Source organism: Lipotes vexillifer, unplaced genomic scaffold, assembly GCF_000442215.2.
Source record: "Lipotes vexillifer unplaced genomic scaffold, Lipotes_vexillifer_v1.1 scaffold128, whole genome shotgun sequence".
Taxonomy (NCBI): Eukaryota; Metazoa; Chordata; class Mammalia; order Artiodactyla; family Lipotidae; genus Lipotes; species Lipotes vexillifer.
In genome coordinates, this window is record NW_006797837.1 from 558323 (window position 1) to 582952 (window position 24630).

The 24630-nt window shown below is 49.1% G+C and overlaps 1 protein-coding gene across 1 annotated transcript in view; it reads left to right on the forward strand.

Annotated features, from left to right (window-relative positions):
- The window catches only part of GALNT17 (polypeptide N-acetylgalactosaminyltransferase 17), a 446658-nt gene extending 435461 nt beyond the window's left edge, over nucleotides 1-11197 (forward strand). The window contains exons 10-11 of the mRNA XM_007469909.1: nucleotides 9820-9987; nucleotides 10795-11197. Coding sequence (XP_007469971.1) covers nucleotides 9820-9987; nucleotides 10795-10923 — 297 coding nt within the window. The 3' untranslated portion in view covers nucleotides 10924-11197. The remainder of the gene's footprint in view (nucleotides 1-9819; nucleotides 9988-10794) is intronic.
- The last annotated feature ends 13433 nt before the right edge of the window (nucleotides 11198-24630 follow it).

Sequence of the window (24630 nt, forward strand, 5' to 3'; positions counted from 1 at the left end):
GGGAAGGTGAAACCACCTAGTAAAAAGGTCTTTGTGGTCTTAGCACCATGAGATGCAGCAGAGCAAATGCAAACAAAATGTTTGAACAGTCTTGTCCCCTGACCGTTCAGTTCAGAGTTTTGATTTCTCTTTGGAGCAGTGGTATCTGTTGAGTGATTATTTTCAAAGACATTGCTTGTTTGAAATGAAAAGGGCCTGAGAACATGGCCGATCAGAATTAAGGGTGGATCCTAATGTCGACTGAAAAAAAATGCACAACCTAAAAGTTGGGAGTTATGTTTTATTCGGCGGACATTCTTAGAACTTCGAGCCCGAGAGACAGCCTCTCAGACAAACGCTGAGAAAACTGTTCCAAAGTGGAAGGGGGGAACCCAGGATATGTAGGAGTTTTTACAACAACCCCAGGTAGTCAGAAGAAAAGGTTACTGTAAATAAAAGAAAACTAGACTTCTCAAGTTACGGAATTTGGCACTTTTCTATGTATGGGAAGATGGAAGAGTCTGGGCTCAGTGACACCATTCCTTTGATATGCACCTCTGCTATCTGGGGCCAGTATCCTGTGCTTACTCATTCTGAGGCTGCACCGTCTGGGGTGGCTGCAGTTTGATGACTGCTAGACGGCAGGCATTCTCTGTTTCCTTCCTGCGTTCCCTCAGGGCTCACCGTGGAGGTGGCTGCAATCGCTGAGGACTGCAACATCCTTTGTTTACTGATATGGCAGGCAATATTTTATTTCTCGCTAAAGAGTTTAGGGCTAGTGGAGTTTAGGCCATTGGTACAGGATGGCGGGGCCTCTGGAGGCTGGGTTTCCATCAGACGAGGCCAAAGGAAGACCGAAGTGTGGGTGGCTGAAGGTTCTAGACTGTCCTCATTGTACCATCTGCCTGGCTTAGGAGCTAGGGTTGTCCAGAGTGCCAAGTATGAGACACCTTGCTGGAATTCCACCCACACAGTAGACCACTGAGTTCTGTTGTGGGCCATGTGTGTTTGTGGGTGGGGCTTTGGGAATCCCAGCGTGGTGTCCTCCCCAGGTAGCTGAGCATTCCAACTCAGTGCTGAGGGCAGAGCTGCAGAGGCCGATGGGGCTCTAGGTGCATTCCAGGGGACAACGGGCCAGGGGTCCTAGGACAGACCCTAGTGTGGCTCCACATTTAGCGGGTGATGGGGCCAGAGCACTGGACACCAGAAAGGTGGGTGTCACACCAACCAAGGAAGAGCAGAGCCAAACACTGCTGCCCAGAGGGCCAGTAGCCAGACTGCACTGCATGTTCAATGCAGTAACAAAAAAACCGTGGGTAAGAGGAAGCCAGACTGGATTGGGTGCTGGGGAGAAAGGGAGGTGAGGAAGTGGAGACATGATGCAGAGAACTTTCCAGAAGCTTGGCTTTGCGGGAAGGTGAGAAGACAGATGAAATGGCTACGAGGGGCTGGCACTTGAAAGCATGTTTAAAAGCAGAATAAGGGGAATAAAGGACTAAACAAAAAGAAACTAGCTATGTTTCTAAAACATTAGTGGAAAATCTAGAGAACAGTGAGAATTAATGCTCAGAAAGTAGATGTCTGTCATCTGAATTTGAGTAAAACTATAATTTCCCCTGCATCGAATTATGGGATATTGGAGCAGAAATGTAGGCTTTTTTTTTTTCCCCCCCTAAGAGGAATTTATGAATTCGCCTCAACAGAGACATGGAAATCAAGTGATCCACCAACCCAGGTTTACCCTCCAAGACCTACAATTTCTAGCTCACCTAGCATAGCTTACAATGTTGAAGCCTCCAAATTCCAGGGAAGGGCATTCTTCCAGGGAGTTCCGGGGACGTGTTCTCTCCGTGGAACGTGAAAAGGCCGTGGCACATGGTGGGCAACGTACAAATGTTTAATGTTGAATGAAGGACACACAAATGGCCTATTAACTCCTGGGGCAGGGGGAAGGGGCCAGATGCTTTGGCCAAGCCTGTGTGGTGGCCCCGGGGTGAGCCCAGGGTGGCTTCAGACTGGGACAAGCACCAGGATACACTGGTGGGCTCAGCTGGGAGGGTGGAGATGGGCAGCATGAAAGGAACCACCATGCCAGTGGGAGTTTGGGCTTCTAGAATAGATGGAAAAAATATAGTGTCTGCATTGGGAAAAAAAAAAAAAAAAAGAGGCGTGCCCTGACTTTTGTAGGGTCATCGTCATGGGTTAAATAACATCCTGCCAATGAACGAATGAACACCCCCAGAACAAGACCCGGAGTATAATGGGTGTTCGGTGATGATGGAAACCTCGTCCTAAATCTCTGGGGCTGGTTCCATATCAGAGCATCTTCACACCCGCTCTCACGTGTGGACATCATAACCAGGCCCACGTCTAGCTCCTCTGTTAAGGCTCTGAATTTTCGGGTGGTCCAGGCTGATCTAGGCTGGCTTCTAGCCGATGGCTTGCCTGGATTCATCAGGGAACATGCCAGGAGCAGAAAACAGGCTGAGCTCTCCTTCCCCCACTGCAGAGGCACTGCAGGAGGGGCAGAGTCCAAGAGAGAGGCCATGGGCGCTAACGGCCCAGGGCAGGCATCCGTGGAACACACAGTGGCTTTGGGGATGCTGAGTATCAAGAGTCCAATTCAAGGCCCAACCCTTTCAGGAATCTGGCCCATTCCAGGCAAGGGCATGTAGGATCTGGACCAAACCAGGGAAGGGAAGTGGGGGAGGGGAGGGGAGGCGAAGGACAGGAGCAGAGCAGTAGGGGATGGGGCTCAGGCGTCCAACCCAAGAAACGCACACACCCAGCCCAAGGGAGCTTGATGGGCTGGGTAGCTGCCTGAGGGTACTGGGCTGCCCAGCAGTATTGCTGAAGCCGTTGGGGCAGCCTCCCCTGGGCAGATGGTTCTGGAGACAGTGGGAAGCCTGGAGTGGCTGAGCGTCGGGAAGGAACTAGGGCTGGGAGATGCTGGCCCCGGGAGCCCACACGGGAGCCAAGAGGGAGGAAGGGGAATCTGTAGTGAAGCAGGAACAAGGCCCCAGTTCTCCACTGGTGTGTGAGGTCTGGGGAAATAAGGGTAACAAACACACTATGCACTGCATCCTCTTCTCACTAATTTGTTTGGTTCCATAACTACCCCATGAGATAAATCCTAAAATTAGCCCCATTCTGAAGATGAGGAAACAGACTTCCAGGAGGCAAAGCAACTGGCCCAGGGTCATACAATTATTTAGTGGCAGAGCTTGGATTTCTTAAACAGGCTCCGGAGTCTGAGTCCTTAACCATATAATATGCTATGTCCTTTGATGACACAGCACAAAGCCAGGCTGCTGTTTGAATTGGCAGAATGAGAAGGTGAGACAGATTTAACTAAGATCAGCTGAAAAGGGAAAAAAAATGTTTACCAGCATTTCCATACCATACCAGGACATAATCCTACCTTCCTATTTCACAGATAGAGACAAGAAAGACATGCGTCTGCTTACTGAAAAATAGCGTCTGTCTCATTGAAAAGCAGAGTGTTTGCTCCTCTGGCCCATTTAGCATTCAGGGTGAGGTTGGCAGGCATGCTTAGGAATTTGCTCCTGGTCCTTGGTAAGTAGGACAGGACTACACTGCTCACCCATCCCGTCCCACCTGGCTCTTCCAACCCTCATCCTGGGGCTTCCCCACCGTCAGGACTCCTCTCCCAGAGGCCCCCAGCTCTCGCCACAAAGCTGTGTGGTCCAGACCCTGCCATTCCCATACCTCCAGGGACACTGCCCCAATCCATCCACTCCTGGACCCGTCTGCAGGAAAATCGACCTAAGGTTTTGTAGCACAAATATGTCTCCCCATTCATTCCAAGTAGCAAGTGCATTTTCTGGAAATACCGTGCTTGAATCCAGCGTGGTGGGTCATAATGGTGGATGGGAGAAGGTTGAGGAGGGGGGTCCTGGGGACCATCCCACCCCCCAGGAGCTGGCTCTCTCTGCAGGAACTGTATCTGGTTCCATAGCATGCCTTCCAAGCTCCCAGATAGATTTTTAAATCAACTTTATTGAAGTGTAAGGTCGGTACAATAAACTGCATCTGTTAAAGTGTACAATTTGAGGAGTTCTGGCAGGGGTACACACCTGTGGAACTCCCCGCTCAATCAAACTACAGAACATTTCCATTCCTGCCCCCGCCACACCCGAGAGATTTCTTCTGCTCCTTTTCTCCACCCCGGCTCCCAGGCAGCCACTATGCATCCACTCTGAGATATAGTTGGAAATATTTTTTTTCTGTATTCAGTTTGAGTTCTGGCATGCCCTGGACAGTGATGGAGGAAGTCTATTTGTTTTTTAAAATGTACACATGTACACGTAGTCACCAGAAACCACTCTTGTGGCTTCAGCCATGCAACAAACAAATAAATTCACCCCAAAGCAGTTTTGAATCAACAGAACCCATCTCTCTGTCTCCTGGCTAGAAGCTGGATAAACTGCATTTTTCATTTAGCAATGGTTTTCTACCCTCACTAGGCCTGATTTTAAAGTGATAAGAAAGACCCTTAATATGAAAGCCATTGCAAGCCATGTTTTTATTGACAATCTGATAGATTTTGCTGTGTTCCAGAGTTATCACACAATTATTTGGCTGGTTTTTGTTTATTTGGCTATAACCTGCATATTTGAGTTTTCCCTCAAGGCTGTTAAATGTGGGTTAATAGTTTTACATGCCTCTTAGATCATTTCTAATAGAAAATTCCTTTTTCTCCTAAATGAGAATTAACTGTATTTGAGCTCAGAGGGATTTTTCCTAATGCATTAGAGTTGTGGATAATGACATTTATTTCTCATGGGCCCAGCAGCCAGCCAAATCTAGAATAATCCCATTCAATTCAAAGGACATTTATAGAGCTTTTGCTCTTTGCGAAATACTTTTCTTGGTCCTCGTGCTATATAACAATGGGTAGGATGCTGCGGTACTAAAACCACAATGACAAAAATCTGTAACAGGGAAACACATATTAATATTACACAAGTATGTAAGCTGAAACAGATCACATGGTGGGGTGGCTTTGTGGAACGAAGCGAGATGGGGTAGGGGTAGGGTGGGGCTATAATTTATTCAGGGAAGACTGTTGGCTCTTCTTAAGAAACTGCAAGTCATCTGTCAGACTAAGCCAAGAATCAAAGAGTTAAAACAAAAGGTGAGTTGGGGACCTGTAGTAGATCATGGTTACAAGCTTATTCATAAATCCGTGGGCATTGGGAGCCGTTGAAGGTTGAGGCAGGGAACGATAGAATCTGAATTTGCAGGATCGGGAAGGCCAGATGGAAATTGTGAAGGGCTGGAAGGGGGACCAGTTTACAAGCCTAGTGCAGCAGTTCAGTTCCCAGAAGAGTCTTAGCTGGGATGTTAGGAGGCAATATATGAGAAATTGGCCCTTCTTATCTGTGCTTCTGAATCTGCAGGTTGAACCAACGGAGAATCATGTAGTACATATTTCTAGAAAAAAATCCATGTGTAAGTGGACCTGCCTAGTTCAAACCTGTGTTGTTCAAGGGTCAACTGTATAAACAAGACAATTGACGTTCACATAAAAACTTATACAGGACTGTTCATAACAGCATAATTTATAATAACCCCAAAGTGGAAACAGTCCAAACATCCATCCCCTGGTGAATGGACACACAGGATGGTCCAGAGGAGATGGTACTCTTCCATGCCTTGAAGGGAGGCACCAGAGAATAGGGATCCACGTTGTCCCAAAGACTGGAGAGGAGGTGACTGGGGGCTGGAAGAATGAAAGGAGACATTGTGGAATGGAGAGAATTGCGTTGAGCTCTAGGAGAGTTGAAGCCAGAAAGTTCTAGAAGGAGCCCAGTAACTAACATTTCCAGGCAGGGAAACAGCTGAAGCAAAGCCCTGGAGGCAGGAAAGCAAGTTGGACATGCAGAGGATGGGAAGCGGAGGTCCTTACAGAAGGAGTACTAGGGAGTGGGGAGTGGTGGGGCTGGACTAGATGGGCTCTCAATCCAGGACTGGGGAAACTGGGGGACCTGGTGGATGTCAGGTCTCAGCACTCACCACCTTTCCCCTGACCCTGGCCCCTTGGCCAGGCCAGCAGAGCCCATGCATGTGGCCTCCTTGTACGGGTTGCCGGTGTGAGAAACCACCTTCCCCCAGAAAAGAAATCCCGCAGGGCCCTCCTCACCTGGGGCTGGATATGTGGCCTTTTACAGGTCCCGGAAGTCTGGGTCTTATTGTTTTCATGTCCTAAAAGACTTCAGAAAGGAGCGCTTCTAACTCCCAGTGGCACTTAGCTTCACTCTTTAAACATCTGGGTCACAGATATGCTCAGTTAATTAATGTTCTTAGCGCCGCTCACGTGCCTGCTGGGTAATAGATTGATTCATAATTTCAGTAAGCAGCTGTGTATATCTTTCCCCTGAACATAAAGGCAGCTTGCTGTCATTCATCACTTTGCATTTGATGAATTTAAACACATTCAGAGAGACATTGTTGAAGGAGGGATGGGGCAGGGCTTCTGATTTTTTTTTTTTTTTTTTTTTTTTTTTCTGGGTCACAGATATGCTCAGTTAATTAATGTTCTTAGCGCCGCTCACGTGCCTGCTGGGTAATAGATTGATTCATAATTTCAGTAAGCAGCTGTGTATATCTTTCCCCTGAACATAAAGGCAGCTTGCTGTCATTCATCACTTTGCATTTGATGAATTTAAACACATTCAGAGAGACATTGTTGAAGGAGGGATGGGGCAGGGTTTTTTTTTTTTTTTTTTTTTTTTTTTTTTTACCATTTTGCCTCTAACAGTTATTCGGATTTGGAACTAATTTGGGTTTAAAACACATGTTAACCACATCTCTCTCTCAAGGGCATTTAGTAAACTCCTGTCACTTGTTCCTGAGGGGATCAGGCAGGCTCCCTTTGGGGATCAGAAGAGAGGGTTTCTGAGCAGCTTTCACCAGAAGAGAGAGACCCTGCGGAGCATCTTATCCCCTGATGAGGCACTTGTGTCCCGGGGCGGAGCTACTTTTCTGCTCCATTCCTGGCCAGAAATGCCCAGGCTCTCAGGAACCCATGATCATCTGAGAGGAGGTCCCTCTGCTGCTCAGCTGCTGCGCCAGGGCTGCCAACCATCGAATCTCTGGGGACCCAAGGATAAAAGCCAGGGCCCGGCCAGATGACCAGATGTCTTCATGCCTGTTTCCTCTTCTTTGAAATGGGATGGGTAATAGCACCTACCTCACAGGTTATTGTAGAAATTACATAATTTATTCTCTGTACCATGCTTAGAAATGGGGCAGAGTATGCCTCCAATATATGCTGGCTGGTAATATTATTTTGTAATGGATTAGGCATCCTTTGTATATTAATAATGATCATCACTCCTGCTCTAGCCACCTCATAGGATCACGAGAATGAACGTGAAGATTGTGCTTGCCTCTCGCCAACCTGCCCTGGAATCATCTCAGCGGGAATACAGCCCCATCCTTGTATTCTCAGTGCCTGTCCCCAGCCTGGGCACATAGAGGACTCTTCAAAACATGTTTGTGGAATTTAAAGGAATAGCTGTGGCTGCATTTTGTAAATGATGATGTTGATCACATTTGTAACGTGCTCATTCACAAACATGTTCGGAGCCCTTGGTCTGTGATTGTCTCCTAGGAAGAATGAAATTAATTGCATCCCTGCTCCAAAGGAGTGTGAAAGACAGGTGAACGTATTTGTTCAAAAGTTGGAATGCAGGGCTTTAAACAACATGGGCAGTCAGGAGAGGCCAAGGCACCAAACTAGTATGGACTCACAACTAGTTGTGAGAAGGATTGTCAGGCAATATCATCTGTGTATCAGATAGCTATTGCTGCATAACAACTACCCCAAAACTTGGTGGCATAAAACAATATGTATTTATTTATTTATTATTGTTTACAAGTCTATGGGTCATCTGGATGGTTCTGTGATCTGGACCAGGCTCAGATGATTTGGGTTGCACTCATTCACGCATCTCCCATCAGCCAGCAGCTCGGCTGAGGGCTGCCTGATCTACGATGACCTCATTCACTTGTCTGGTGGTTGACTGGCTGGTTGTTTGGACCACGTGGCTATCATCCTTTAGCAGGCCATCCTGGACTTACTGCCATGGTGGCAGTAGGGTTCCAGGAGGGTGGAAATATGCAAGGTGTATACCAGCAACAGTTGCATCCCCCTTTCTGCTACATTCTGTTGGCCAAAGCAAGTCACAAAGCCAACCAGTATTCAAGGATGAGGAAACAGACTCCACTTCCTAATAGAAATTGCAGCAAAGTCATATTGCCCAGGGTGCATAGAAAGATGTCGCCTTTTTGGGAATCTACCCAATGCTACCTAGCGTTTGTTGCAGTACATGGAGCATGGAGCAAGTACCAGGACGGGGTTGCACACTTAGGGTGTTTCTGCCTTTTTGTCATTAGAAATAACATTGCAATAAATACCCTGTACATAAACTTTTTTCTTCCAGTTTTTTTGATATAACTGACGTACAGCACTGTATAAGTTTAAGGTGCACAGCATAATGATTTGACTTCCATACATCATGAAATGATAATCACAGTAAGTTTAGTGAACATCCATCATCTCTCCTGGATACAAAATTAAACAGAAAGAAATTTGTTTTCTTGTGATGAGAACTCTTAGGATTTACTGTCTTAACTTTCATATATAACATACACCAGTGTTAATTATATTATCATGCTGTACATTACATCCCTCGTACTTATTTATAAGTGGAAGTTTGTACCTTTTAGCTGCCCTCATCCAATTCCTCCTCCTCCCCACCCCTCTACATAAACTTTTGTTCACAGTTCTAATTATATTCTTGGGATAGATTTTTTTTTTTTTTCATTTTTCTTTTCTTTGGCCGCACCTCATGGCTTACGAAGGGATCTTAGTTCCTCCACCAGGGACTGAACCTGCACCCTCGGCAGTGAAAGTGTGGAGTCCTAACCACAGGACCACCAGGGAATTCCCAAGATTTTTTTTTTTTTTTTTTGTTTTTTTTTTTTTTTGGCTGCGTTGGGTCTCTTTTGCTGCGCGCAGGCTTTCTCTAGTTGCAGCGAGCACGGGCTACCCTTCCCACGTCCCCTGCATCGGCAGGCGGACTCCCAACCACTGCGCCACCAGGGAAGCCCTCCCAAGATTTTTTAAAGTAGATTTATTGGGTCAAAGGAGAGAAACATTTTAAAAGCACACTGCTTATATTTTGCAATTCCTTTTTGAAAGGTTGTAGTAATTTACCCTCCCTCCAGCCCATCTTAGGCTCACCTTGACAAAACACAAATAATCTCTTTTTTTAAAACGTGGTGTCTCATTGTTTTGATTTATTTTAATACCTATAGGAGGTTGAATGCTTTTTCATATGCCTGTTGCTTCTTCGGTGGACTGACTCTTGGGGCCCTTTTGCAACAGGGTAGATTTAATTAATCCCGGTTTACAAATGAGGAGGAAATGGACACTCAGAGAGGTTAATTGACTCGTTCAAGGTGGCCCAGCCAGCTGGAAGCAGAGCCAAGCTCTAGAAATCGGATGTCCCGCTTTTCCACTTATTCCTGTTCCCCGCGTTGTTGAACAGAAGGCCAGACTCCTGAAACACTGACCGAGGACATGCTTAGAAGGAAGTCAGGGAGTGGCCCAGGGAATCTGTACCCAGACCTAGCAAGCCGTGGGCTTCCTGGACGGGGCGCCCCTGTGAGTTGAGTGTGTGTGTGGATGTGTGACAGGCCTGTGAAGTTGGCCGGGACTGCAGCATGGACAAAGTCCTGGGTGACCCATGTGTCCCTCGTGGTCTCACCTCTACCTCCCGTGGCCCTGCCGCTCTGCTCTCTCCCCAGCTGGCCCGCTACACCAAGGAGGGCTTCCTGCACCTGGGAGCCCTGGGGACCACCACGCTCCTCCCGGACACCCGCTGCCTGGTGGACAACTCCAAGAGTCGTCTGCCCCAGCTCCTGGACTGCGACAAGGTCAAGAGCAGCCTGTACAAGCGCTGGAACTTCATCCAGGTAAGTGCTCCACGGACAGGCCTGGCAGCCCAGAGCACGGGAGGGTGCTGCGAGCTCCCCCGGGAAGGGCAGCCAGCAAAGTGCAACCCAAGGTCTCCCAGCTTAAGGCTAGGCACATGGACTGCTGCACAGGTTCAGGTGGAATCCCTGGGGCCTTTCCCTGTGAGACAGGATCCCTGCAGCCGCGCTGGGCTGGGCTCTGATACATCTCGAGAGGGAGTTTGGGGTGATTTCTCTGGAATCTTCTAAATGCCAGAGGGATGGAGAAAGTCAGATTGAGACTATCCAGGGCAGTCCCCCGTCCTGACACCATCCCCTGACACCAATGCTTTCACCTGGTCCAGCCACTCAGACTTGGTGAAGCTTACTTAGGGAAGCTGACTTTAGGGTTTCCAGAGAAGGCCCAAAGGCCCAACGATCCCTCCCCACTGTGCACAGAATTTTGGTGGGATTGTTCCCCAAGAGGGGCCATGTGCTGGGCACTATGGTGGTTAAGTCTCTCTCTCTCTGTCCCTCTCCCTCCCTCCCCCTCTCCTTGTGTCTGTATCTCTGTCTCTCCCTGTCTCTTTGTATCTGTCTCTCTCTGTTTCTATCTCTCTGTTTCTCTCTGTCTCTCGTTCTCTATATCTTTCTCTGTCTGTCTCTGTCTATCTCTCTGTCTGTCTCTCCATCCTCGTCTCTGTCTCTCTCTGTTTCTTTGTTCCTGTCTCTCTGTCTGTTCCCGTCGCTGTCTCTGTCTTTCCGTCTCCATCGCTCTGTCTCCTTCTCTGTCTGTCTCTTCTCCCTCTCACCCCCACGTGCTCCCAGAATGGCGCCGTCATGAACAAGGGCACAGGGCGCTGCCTGGAGGTGGAGAACCGAGGCCTGGCTGGCCTCGACCTCATCCTCCGCAGCTGCACGGGACAGAGGTGGACGATTAAGAACTTCATCAAGTAGTGGAAGGAGCTGGGGCCCTCGGAGCCTGGCCCTCGGGACAGGGTCTGCGTCCTCCGGACCAGCCACGCTGGGAGAGAAAGAGCAAGGAGTCGGCAGGTGCTCAGTGGGCCTCCCGGGGCTTCTCCAGGGCAGCCTGGGGCGCAGGCGGAGACGCTGCCTCTCCATCAGGCATCCAGCTGCCTGAGGCTCATGCACCCTGGCAGAGCCCCCGACCCCTCTCCGGGAGCACAGGAGCCGTGTGTTCTGCAGCCTGGATGCGGGCCTGGCACCGAGGGCGCATCGCGTCTCCTCCCGTCCCTCTCTTCCCACCCACGCGCAGGACTGGGACGGGCGGGGGCCCCTCCTTTTTCTCATCTCTTGTAGCAGCAGCAGCAGCTTCTCAGTTCCACCTGAGCCCTCAACCAAGTGGAGTGGGGGTGGTGCTGGGCCACAGCCTCGCTCCCCCTCCTCTGAGGAGGCAGCGAGGCCCTGAGACCCAGTGTCCCCCGGGTTGCTTCTGCCCAGACACCTGTTCACAGCCCAAGATCGCCAGCCCCCACACCTTTCCAGCAGGTGGCCTTGGACTTTTCTGGACCCCACCCCCGAGATGACCCGGAAGGAGCTGATGTTTCCACGGTCACCTGGGCACTAGGATCCTGTGTGCCTGGACCAGCTCTTCCATGTATGTCGTCAGCAGGGAGGCAGAGAGCACGTGCGGTGGTCTCAGCTGTGAGGGACCCCAGGCTGGAGCCGGGCCCATCCTGCTCTGCCTGCCCAGGGGCCGGGGAGCCCAGACTCACAGTGGCTACCGCAGCGGGGACAGCAATCAGCCCCCATCTGGAGCTTAAGGACTGACGTCAGCACAGCACAGGGGGCCAGGACCCTGGAGGATGCTCTCGTGTCTCCCTGTGCTCGGCCAGCTGACAGGGAAGAATGCAGTCGAGTCCCCTCCGAAGAGTAATAACTTCTTTCTGATTGCCCTCTGGTTAGGGTGCACTTATAAATCAGAGCAGAGTTAATATATGGACGAGTGTGCATGCGTTTGAGGGTGTGTGCCTGGTGGGGCGAGTGTGCTGCTGCCTGTGCGTGCGTTCATGGCGTGTGTGTCTGGGCGCGTGCGTCTGAGTGCACGGTAGGGCAGACGTAGAGGTGTGGCCTTGGACTTGTCGCATTACTGCCAGCCCAGATCAGATCAAGGATGCTGAGAAGCTTGCGGGGGGCGGGTTGGCCGGCAGGATGTGACAGGGCTGGCGCCCCAGGTGGAAGGCTGCCCTTCTGCCAGTTCCTATCTGTCTCCCTCATGCTGTCCAGCCAAGCCCTGCCCAGAACCAAACCCCACACCTGCCCAGTTTGGGGTTCACAGTGTCTCATTTGGTGGCATCTTACTGGTGATCATTTCCCCCTTTGTGAAATAAATACATATGAGCACTTCCCAGCTCAGCCTTGTTTGCTTTTTGATTCTTCCAGAGCCCGGGCCGGGAGGCACTTCCTGGGACGTGGCAAGGGCTTCTGGTTTATTAAAAGCAAAGAGCGTTCACTTCGTGGGGTGGGGACACGGCCAGCCTGCCCTTGCTCTCGCCTCCCCCCAAAGCAGGACAAAACTTGACGTTGGACACCTGCTTGCTAACCCCATGTTGACCCCAGGTTAGGAGGGTCAGGTAGGTGCAGAAAGCTGTGACAGAGAGGAGGGCCGTGGGTGACCTGGCCAAGCGTCCTGACCCGCCTCTTTGTGCTGCTGCCCGCCACTCCCATCTCTCGAGACCAGAGTGCCCGTAGTGGAAGCAGCAGCAGAAGAGTGCCCCTTCTATTCATGGAGAAGCGAAATCCAAAAAACGGCAGGCCTTCTGCCCTGGAAGTGAGCCTGGAAGGAAATGGGCTGAAGTCCCCTGGGCATTGACAGCCCCAAGTCTCTTCCCTCCCAGGAAGCCAAGAAGATCCGGCTTGTTCGGTGTAACCCAACCCACAGACATGCGTGTCAGCTGCCGTTTGGGGGTGCTCTTTGAGAATCGGGGTCCATGAGCACAGATGGAAAATTCTGCTGTTTGGTGAGGACGGGTTCATCAAACTTAAACATCAGATCCTCGGGGTAACTCTTAAGCCAAAAGAGCCAAGGGTCTGCCGGTCCCCCCGCGGGGTCAAGGGGGCCTTGGGTAGCATTCCAAGGCGGTGCTCTGAGGAGCGGTCCTGCCCGGACTGCGCCATTCTCCTGTGTGGGTCTGAAAATAAAAGCTCAAAGAAGGCAAATATTCCATTTTACCGTTAGCTGAGGCTTTGAGCCCAAATCCCCCTGAGGTACTCAGTGGGCCCCCGTGGGATCCTTCATCCTCGGCGAAATGGGCCGAAATGGCCTCGGACCAGAGCAGCCGCAAGACCTGCTCTGTGTTCCCCAACATTCAAACTCACGTCCCCCCGATGGAGTTGGAGCCCCACCCTCTGACTTGTTCACTGCGCTTTGGGCTCAGTTCTATTCCTAAGGCTGCACCCCTAGCATACGGACAGCAGGAAGTGCCCTGGAGTTTTCAAGAGAGAAGTGTTGCTTTTCTTCAGGGCCACAAGGCAGCGGGCAGGATGTTTGGGTTTGCTTGTTTACATGATGGGGATGAGGGTGCTGGTTTAGGGCCATGGGGGGCTCTCAGCCTCCCGGCACAGCATGTGTGCTGCAAATCCTGGCTCTGGCCCTTGCTTCCAGCATCCAGGAAGCCCGGGCTGTCTGTTCATATCAGCACTGGTTCCTCCCAAAGGCCAGAGCCTGAGGCCAGCATCTGGGTCGGCATCCTCATTGCCCCACAGCATCCCAGGGGACCTAAAGGCTTGGGGGTGGCAGGCCAGCGGCCAAAGCAGAAAAGAGGAATTAGCTGTAGCCAGAGAGGGAGGAGAGAAAAGACAAGCGGAGCCCTAGGGGAGCCTAGGGTCTCAGTGCTTTAGGGGAATTTGGAAGTTCCAGAGACCCATCCCTCTGCATATCTCAGGCAGCAGGCTCCAAGCGTCGGGCTTGAGTTCTGACAACCTTTGTGCATCTCCCTGCATCCATGAGGTCCCGTCACATAGGTGCTTCCCACTCTCCTGTCTGGTGGCCGTTTCCTTCTCTTTCATTTTTTCCCCCTCAATTCATATGGCAAAAAAAAAAAAAAAAAAAACAGCTGGAATTTTGATAGGGACTGTGTTGCATCTGTAACCCAGCTTGGGGATTACTGCCATGTTAACAATATAGTCTTCTGATCTATGAAAACAAAATATCTTTCCACGTATTTAGTTAGGTCTTAAAAAAAAAAAAAAAATCACAGCTGGTATTCCTGATCGATGTCCAAGCCATCAAAGCTGAGGCCTTTGAATGTTTTATTTCTCAAATGTGTTCCTTATACTGATTCTGGGGGCTACCAAAGAAGAAACCGAAAGGACAGAGAAAGGTCAGTTCCGGCCAGAAGTCGTCATCGTAAGCCACGACTCCAAACCCTTTGACTTGGGTTTCTGAAGCCACGTTTTTTTCATCTGATATTTTTTCCACTATTCTCAGAAAGTATCCCTGTTTCACAAAGGGCAGAGCCGGTGACCCGCACACCACTGGGCTGTCCGGCGGTCGGTTGTCCCTGATTTGTATGCAATCTCTCCTCCTTCCGCTTTGCTTTCAAGGGCTGCTCTGAGAAGAGCTGAGTGTCAGAAGCCCAGGGATGGACTGGGGAGGAGCTCGGAGCCTGCGCACGGAACCAGGCGGTCCACGAAGCCTGGAAAGGCCAAGGGACCAGAAGCAGGTTCCCAATCCCCACTCATTGCCAGCGTGCCAGCCTCTTGTTTTGATTTGCGCTCCAGAGGAGCGGTTGGGCTGACAGATCACCAGCTCCTAATCAGCTGCCCCTTCCTCTCGCCCGAAGCACAAATCCCTGGGTCTCTCGGCTACTCTGCTTTCTCACTTAGGCAAGTTTCCAGGACCTACATATAGGGACAGGTGGCGGGCCCCGAACTCCAGAGGTTTACTTCAGTCCAGTTCAACAAATATATTTGGACACCTATTCTGTGGTTTGCTTTTTAAGACTTCCTGGAAGGAAGGAAGGAAGGGAGAGAAGGGGAGGGAGGGAGGGAGGGAGGGAACAAAAGAAAGAGGACCTAAAACATATTGAGCAATTGCAAGGCACCATGATGAATGATGAGTATCATGGTATTTACCCTTTAAAGCTTATATCTGAAAGAAGAAAACAGACACAATAGACTGGGCCTCCCCACCCCTGGAGCCGGGGCAGTCATGAGATGGGGTCTTTGCCCATCGGTATAAATGGGGTTCTTGGCGTGTTAGCAGATTCCACTGTTCTTTCCCCAGAGAGGCTCCAGCCAATGGGTAGCTCTTGCAAGTGTGGCTCCCAGCTTCACTTCTGCTGCTTATTGATGTGGGCCCCCAACACTGTCCAAACACGAAAAGCCAAGATGAGGAAGTGAGAAAGCCAGACAGGCATCACTGATGCTGCCGCTTGTTCCGGGACCCTGGAAACTGTCAGGCTCGCCAGCGATCATCATCCTTAATAAATGGTCGGGGGTTCCGGTTACTCCAGGGTCAAAATAACATCGAATCCGCTCTCCCACTGGATGCCCATCCACCAGTCCACTGTCGGCTTGATAAACTCTAGAGACAGCTAGTTCTAGGGCAGAAACCCTCTTTCTGACAGTGAACCAAACAAGGTCTGACCCCCTGGAACTCTGAAAGCAAGATTAACTGCCTGTTAAAATCTACCTTGCACTTGGGCTTCCCTGGCGGCGCAGTGGTTGAGAGTCCGCCTGCCGATGCAGGGGACGCGGGTTCGTGCCCCGGTCCGGGAGGATCCCACATGCCGCGGAGCGGCTGGGCCCGTGAGCCATGGCCGCTGAGCCTGCGCGTCCGGAGCCTGTGCTCTGCAACGGGAGAGGCCACACAGTGAGAGGCCCACGTACCGCAAAAAAAAAAAAAAAAAAATCTACCTTGCGCCTTAAGTCAGGGCCCCTCCTTGAAGCTTGAATGCTGCTGGTTGTAACTGAGAGAGAAACAACCTATGTTCCCTTGACGACAGCTTTATCATGGACAGAATTCATCTTTGCCGCCTGGTGAAATGGTTCACTGTCTTGGCTAGGCAGCCATGATCCATTTGCCACAGGGTAGGGTGCTCTGTGGTACCCCCTTATCCACGGGGATATGTTCCCAAACCCCTAGAGGATGCCTGAAACTACAATAGTACCAAGCCCTATATATACTGTTTTTCCTATACGTACATAGCTATGACAAAGTGTAATTCATAAATTAGGCACAGTAAGAGATTAACAACACTAATGATAACACAGAACAATATACTGTAATAAAAGTTGTGTGAATGTGGTCTCTCTCTCTCTCAGTATTTCTTATTGTACAAATTTAGTGCCCTTTCCATCTTAACTAAGCACTTGTCACACACTGTGGCTGTAACTTTTGCAGTTTGACGTGTGGCAGCAAATCTAGCTCGGATTTCTTTTTCCTTCCTCACGGTTTCACAGATAGAAGATTTGTTCTCACTGCAGATCTTAGTAACCTCAACATATGATTTTTTCTTTCCTTATTAAGTGGAGATTTTCACCTTTCACCTAAAGGAGGCGCTTCATGGCACAGCCAAACTGGTCAGAGTGAGGCTGAGAGATTCTTGGTGAACTTTATCAATTTCAGCTGGACTTTTCACCAAATATGTAGTTCATGGGTAGCTAACATTATGAACCCTCCCTCAGCCCCGGGAGTCTGGGCTTGCATCCAGTGTGGGATCCAGCTATGAACAGCTGTCACAGCTGTCACATCCAACAGGCACTGGGCGAGGTTTGAGCATCGGCAACTTCAGATGCTGAAATTTCTGCAGAGGCCTGGGGCACCGCCCTTGGTTAGTTCTAAGGCAGGTTTATAAACCAGCCATGCAGATAACAAACAAGAATGTACAGGCTGCCATATATACAATTACTCAGCCATGAAAAGGAACGAAATTGGGTCATTGGTAGAGACGTGGATGGACCTAGAGTCTGTCATACAGAGGGAAGTAAGTCAGAAAGAGAAAAAGATCGTATATTAACGCATATATGTGGAATCTAGAAAAATGGTACAGATGAGCCTATTTGCAGGGCAGGAACAGAGACGCAGATGTAGAGAACGGACATGTGGACACAGTGGGGGAAGCGGGGTGGGATGAATTGGGAGATTGGAATTGACATATGGGAGGGAGTTCCAAGAGGGAGGGGATATATGTATATATATAGCTGATTCACTTAGCTGTACAGCAGAAACTAACACAAAGTTGTAAAGCAACTATACCCACCCCTCAAAAAAAGAATGTACAGGCTGCTCTGCTTAAAACTTTCCCCAGACTTTTTTGCCCTTGAAAACACACAAAGAAGAACGAAAGTTCCCCGTCCTGGCCCAAGTCACTAAACCAAGTTTCTGGTGCCCAAATTCACGTCTCCAAATTTCTCTGCATCATTCCAAGTCCCGACCTCTCTAATTCAGATACTTGAGAAAATGTTTGCCTGGACATTTGCTCCTATGACCAAATCTTAGAAAAATGAAGATTATTTCACTGCACGGTTGCAGGGTGCCTCCGAGACCCCCTTGGACATGCATCCCACCACTCTGCTATTTATACCCACATCTTAGATGTTCTTTGAAGAGTGTCCCCCACCTAGTGCCAACGTGGAAATCAGAGGAACGTTCTGGTTCCCATGTGCACTGAGAATGCATTTCCTTTCCACTGTTTTAGAATTCAGAGTCCCTTTGTCCCCAGAAGCCCAACCCTAACCCACCACAAATTTGTCCAAATTTGTGAGGTTCTAAGTCTGCCTTGGGACTGTTTCTAGAATTCTTTTTGAAGGTGGAATTGCTGCTCTGGCTCCTGGAGAGAACATGTGTTTCTTTCTGGAGCATTTCTGCGAGGTTCTGGTCAGTAACCAGCATGGCGCTAGGCTCGAAGCAGGCAGGGCACAGGGGAAATCAGCTCTCTGCAGGAGCCCGGGGCAGAAGAGGCCAGAAACTCCTGCTTCCCATCCACCCTGTGCTCAGGTGGTCCACAGCCTGACTCTGACCCTGACCCTGACCCTGATGGAGAGCCTCTGCTCTCCTGGGTTCTCCCAGGGCATGTAACAGTCTCCCAGAGGTGTCATATTAGACAGAGTCCAGCTCTTGGCAGCTGTGAGATAAACATGTTTGATGACAGCTCAGTGGAAGAAAGCTGCCATCTCTGTGGAGGAAATAGTCTGTGCTTTGGGTCATTGTAGTGGGACATTTGTTGCTGTTCTTTGGTTTTGTTTTTGGTCTTAAGTTTTTGGGTTTTGAGTTATCTGCTGTTTAAAGACCTTTCTTACCCCAAAAGAACTATCCAGAAGGGTGAGAAAGTTTCCCACTGGCACCTAGATATTGGCGAAGCTGAGTGCAGACAAGTGTTTCTCTCAAACACAGGGAGGTTTTGTGTTTTGGTTTTGTTTTGCTATTTTTTTGTTTTTACTGCTTTCCCTGGATTTCCATTGTTGGTGCGCCAGTTTCCTCATCAGGCTGGTGCTAACTGCTGATGCGGGTCGTGGGGAGGATTTGCTTGGCAGGACAGGACCAGCCTGTGCCTGGGAGGGGGCACAAAAGTGTCATTCTCACCATAGGTATAACAGCCACCTTTATGTGGGCACGTGCTGTGTGCAGGCCATAGGCAAAGGCTTTTACAAGCACCCTCTCTCTTAATTTTCCCAACGACCTCCCGGCCAGTGCTATTATTTTCCCTGTATAGGTGAGAACATCGGGGCTCAGAGAGTTAGAACATGTCGCAGTGTCCCAGAGTCTGTAAGGGGCAGGTTTGCGATTCAGACTCACTCAAAAGCACTTGTTCATAATCATTAGGCAACACTACCTGTCCAGCAGCTTTGCTCCAAGCCCTCTGTTCTAACATAAAAGCCTCGGATAAGACAGGAGGAGGCTGGCTAAGCAGTTACAGGAATATGCCTAGGTTCTCTGCCATGGATGCTTGCATGATGGCGGAGCAGAGAGTCAGCAACTTCATTTCACACGTCCCCAGGCCCTGGGAGCATCTTGGTCCCTGGGAGGCGGCCGCTGACTCACAACAGCCAGCGCTGCCTTAGGCTCCGCCTCCTGCCCAGACTTCTGCTTCCCTCTGGTCAGCTTGAAGTGGCAACACATATATAATTTAAGGTGAAAAAGGAATGGCAGGATCTGTCTGAAATGGTTCAAAGAGCCCTCAGCAGGCTAGGAAAATAGCCCGACTCAAACAGGAGCAAAAATTTGGGGGGTAAATTACAAATGAATTGAAGGTTGATTAGAGAAAAATTAAATAATAGAGGTAAGTAATAACAAGAGGAAAATAACATCAAGAATCCCACCATCCAGCCTAGAGATTTTCATACTAAGTGAAGTCAGAAAGAGAAAGACAAATACCATATGATATCACTTATATGTGGAATCTAAAATATGACACAAATGAACTTATCTACGAAAGAGAAACAGACTCGCAGACATAGAGAACAAACTTGTGGTTGCTGGGCAGGGAGAGGGGTGGATTGGGAGTCTGGGTTTAACAGATGCAAACTACTATATACAGAAGGGATAAACAATAAGGTCCTACTGTATAGCACAGGGAACTATATTCAGTATCCTGGGAAACCATAATGGAAAAGAATATAAAAAAGAATGTATATATGTGTATAACTGACTCACTTTGCTGTACGGCAGAAATTAACACAACACTGTAAATCATATACTTCCATTAAAAAATTTAAAAAAACATAAGCATTGTCTTATCCAATCATCTCAGGCACTGGATACCAGGGTGGGAAGTGGCTGTCCATCTGCCCAGGAGACAGCACTGCCATTCTCTTATACTTGGCCACTCTTAGCTGTAACAAAGACTCAGTGGCCTGGGGGCATCCTTCAGCAGAGCCATAAAAGTGCAATGATACAGACAGTTTAGTCAATACCATTAATGTCTATTATGGAAAAGATAGTTGGGATTTGCGTCTGGGGAATCTATGTTTCTGCTCCTGTAGGCAGTAAGAGGATGTATCAGAGACTGCCAGTTACCTACCCAATTCCCCTTCTTTGATAAGAGAATCTCAGTATTACTGTGTGCAACAAGGTGCCCAGCTAGGAAACCACATTTCCCAGCCTCCCTTGCCGATAGGAAATGTTCTTTAAAGAGGCTCATTCAGCTTGGAGATATACCCTTTGGCCCTTGGCCCCTCCTTTCCCTGCTTCCTGGAACATGGACGTGACGGCTAGAGCTGCAGCAACCATATTATAACTAGAAGGTGACTTTGAGAACAGTGCAGCAAAAAATAATGGTACCTTGGGCTTCTGATGAAGCTATCATACTAACCCTGGCTTGCCTACCTAAAGGTTTCTTTACATGAGAGAAAAATAAAGTGAAAAAATAAACCTCTTATTTATGCCACAGTTTTCTGGGTTTCTTGATGTATGCCGTTGAACCTAATCTTTACTGATTCAGAAACAAAATTTCTGCTGATTCAGGAAACCTGATGCAGGATGGTCTAAAATGTCTGGTGCAATGGTTCAGCCCTGAAGGTGAAGATGTAGCCTGGTGTGGAAACTTTCTGGAGCTCATAATTTTGCAGATGAGTTAGTAATAAGTCAACCACTGCAACATGCAAAGACCTATTTGTATGCTGCTTTGTATGAAGCAGGCCAAATATTCTCTAGAATCCATGACCTGAATACTACCCAGCTGTAGGAGGGAAGAGACTCCTAGGTCTTGATTGGGCAGCATTAGGACACATGGACCAGGAAGAGATGAGAAAGGCAAGAACTTCTCAGTAGATAAGTGTCTGACAATTTCAGTGTCAGGAAAGATGATCTGGAAAAGAAGAGCCCAGGGCCAGGCTCCCTTTGGCCAGTACATACTGAGGATTTTGGCTGGGTCTATACCACCCAGAGTCATTCTCTCCGAGCTTATAGCCACCATGACTAGATATAGTTCCTAGTCTTTTTTGAGCATAGATGGGACTATGTGAATAAGTTTTCCCCAAGAGAGTGTGAATGGAGGTATGGGTGCCTCTTTGGGGTTGAGCTTTCATGGAAGTGGGATTGCCTTCATCCTTCCTCCTTTTCCTCTCTGGGCTGATTGTAGACAGCTGTGGGATCCTAGGGAACAGTGGAGCCTTAAGGTGGAAGGAATCTCAGGCCCTGGATGACTGCATGAAAGAGACCCTCTCGTTGACTCATTGACTTCACTGACCAGGATTGTTTCATTGAGCCCTTACATGTTCGGGTCTATTTGCTACTGCACTTTAGCCTACCCTAGCTAATACAAGCTCTTTCACATACCGTGTTAGTTATCTACTGCTGCATAGGAAACGATCCCAAGGCTCAGTCACGTAAGACCATGCATTTATGATCTCACAGTTTCTGTGGGTCAGCTTCTAAAGGCAGTTTAGCTGGGTCCTCTGCTTCAGGGCCTCTCACAGGATGCAGTGAAGATGCTGGCTACTGCTGGAGTAATCTCAAAGCTCAGCTGATGGAAGAGCTCCTTCCAGGGTCCACGGTTGTTGGGAGGATTCATTTGGACGGGTGGCCTCAGCTCTTTGCTGGCTGATTGGCCGGAGGCCTCAGTTCTTTGCCACGTGGCTCTCTTTATAGGAAGTTCACGACACGGCAGCTTCATCTGAGCTAGCAAGTGAGAGCACCAGAGAGAAAAAGAGCCAGCAATACGGAAATCACAGTCTTGTGTAGCCCAACCTCAGAGGTGAAATCTCCTCACTTCTGCCATATCCTGTTTGCTAGAAGCAAGTCACTAGGTCCGGCCCACCCTCAGGGAGGGGATACACAAGGGCCTGGGGGTGTCAAGAAGCAGCAATCATCAGGAACCATTCGAAAGCTGCCCAACATACATATTTAAGTCCCCCAAGAATCCTGCTTAAATCCAGTATTTACTCTGATTTACTGAGGCCCACTGAAACAAGCAAAGTGAGCCCCAGAGAGGTTCTTTAGCTTGTCCAGCATTACACAGGTCATCAGTGGTAGAGAGAGAACCAGCTGTGTAGGGCCAGCACCTGTGTTTGTCTTCCCACACCTCCATTTGGGCTTCAGGTGCATCCTACCCAGCACCGAGGCTGCCCAGAAATAGGAAATAGAAATCACTCATCTAGGAGCCTGAAAAAGAGAGGCTGCTCACCCACCACCGTCCCTCTACACAGTCCCTGCTTTCATGAGCTGCATGGTTGGCTCCCAGCCCCAAAGAGCTGCCTGCAGCCTTAGGAGGGAATCAGGAGGATGTGTGTGTGTGTGTGATTGACAGAGGGAGGGAGGGAGATGGAAGGAGAGAGGCAGAAAGAGACATATATAAAGAGAGGAAACGAGCCCAGAATGATAGGAAGAAATAAACAGTGTTAGAAATAGCAACGAGAGAGACATTCAGACAGAAAAGTGACAAAGAGAAAAGAAGGGAAAAAAGAAAGAGACGGTCAGAGAAAGCGCAAGATAAGCAGAGAGTGGGATGGGCAGGCAGAGAGAGAAAAAAATCAGGGAGTGGAGAGCAGGCTGGTCACCTCCCATCTTTCTTTCAAGGCACATCTTTTTAGGAAGGAGAAATGCAGGTGGGCTCTCCTCGCACCTGCATACCCAGCGCCCCCTGGTGGAAATTTGAGTTCTGTTCCTCAGTGGCAGGGACCCTGCGTCCCCCATACCTGTTGAAAGGACAGAGAATGGTGCGGTCTGAAAGGACGGCGAATTGTTAAGCCGGCCCAGGTTGCCCGTGGCTCGGTCTGGCCCGGGTGTGTGGAGTGGTTGCCAAGGACGGTGGCGCCGTGTGCCGCGTGGGAGGCGGGGAGTTGGTGGCTGGAGGTGTGAAAAGATGCGGTCGGGGCTCGGTAGATGCACCGCCTCCCGTAGGCGGCTCTGAGCGATGCGGCTGCACCCCCTGCCGGCGCCAGACACTGATTTCCGCTGCTCTTTTCCTCTGAAATGAGTTAAAAGAAAACCAGAGAAGGTTGTGCCCCTCGAGTGATTCGCCAGGGGGCGGGGAAGAGGAGTGGGTCAGAGGAGACCAGCACAGTCTGGGCCCTTCCCCGTGTGCTCTGGCCTCTGGTCTGACCGGTGGTACCAGCCTGGGTTGGCCTTGTACCTTCTGACATTTGAGGGCCTGCTAGGGCGTTTTAACATTCTCCACGCCATGGACCCTTTCAGCAGCCTGTGGAAGCTTACAGACCCCTTCTTAGAATAAAGTTTTAGAAATGTGTAAAATAAAGTACATAGGATTACCAAGAAACCCACTTATATAGAAATACACAAATGTTATGATACAGAAATATATATACCATTTTATTAATACATTAAATAAGATGTGATATCTTATCACTGTAACATATAAAGTTGTATGGGTATAGATGTTATTGTAAGATTTCTGCAACAACTAATTTGACATGAAACTGTGATTTTTATTGGTGACAAAGGTACAGGTACTTTTTCATCAATTGTGGTTTGTTATCTCCTTTCATAATTAAAGGAAATGCTAAATTTCACTTAGAGGTGAAAAAAAACCAAGGGCATCATTCTTTTCTCATCCAAGTTCACAGACTCCCTGAATCCTACACATGGAGCCCTTCGGAGTCCATGGACCTGAGCTTAGGAAGCTGCAGAGATAGAGGTCTTGTCCCAATCTCATTTTACCAAGGCACCACCTGATGCCAGACAGGTTTCTAGGAGCCAAAGCTCCCAAGCGAGTTAAAGGCATGCAGCAATTCAATGGATGGACTCCCTCATCACTACTAATAATAGTAACAGTACACACTTTAGGGGAAAAAAAGGTGGCCAAAATGTCTTATGTGCCAACACCATGCGGAAACCTTTATCTCATTCAATCTGTCCACCCCAAACTCCATCACCAACCCAGACAACCCGACAATATCCCAGCAGAATGCTGATTACCTGGGTCATCACAGCCAGCCTCCAGCTCCAGGTCCCTGAAGGATGCAGGTCAGAAGGGCGTCTCTCAGCCTTTGCAGAGGATCTCAGCCTAGAATTTGTTCTGGTAACTGACTCTCCCCTGTTACTCTTTGCTCCCAGCCTTCTCGGTTCTAAATTCCACTTTGCCACACACTGGACCAAAGAGGCTTGCTTATGTCACCTACTTTGATGACTGATTTTCAGCATGTTTCTCTGGTTTGACCGCAGATTAAGCATTTGTCTCATAGCCCCTTTTAAACTATAGATAGGAAACACTTTGGTTCTCCTCTTGGACCCATGGGACGTGGTACAGACTTTCCCATCAGGCTTTCCTGCTGGCAAAGGAAGGTTGTGAGGGTAAGGGATGCTGTTGGTGGCCACCTATATCCCTCAGGCCTTCCATATTACTGAGCTCTGGCTGACTTCCCAATGCCAGCATCTCTTTGCCTGGGGGCCTCTGACAGCCACCAGACAATGCCTCATACAATTGTGTGTAAATATCCAGCTTCCTCACTCCTTGAGTGGGCAAATTCTGAGAATCTGGGGAAGCCATCCATGCCATTTCCTTGAATCACCCCCACGGGATTAAACTCCAGTCACCCACAGTGGTAGCTGGCTTTATCGGCTGCCTTCCTGGTTTCCTGCATTTCCCCCAAAAAACTACCTGCACTTGAATCTTCGTCTCAGTGTCTGTTTCTAAGAGAAACCACGATGAGACAAAGGGCTCCATCCTCATGTGGAGAGCTTGTCCCTGGGGAAAGGAATTGTGTTCTGGGGGCACAGTTGGTCCAGAGTCCTTGTATGTT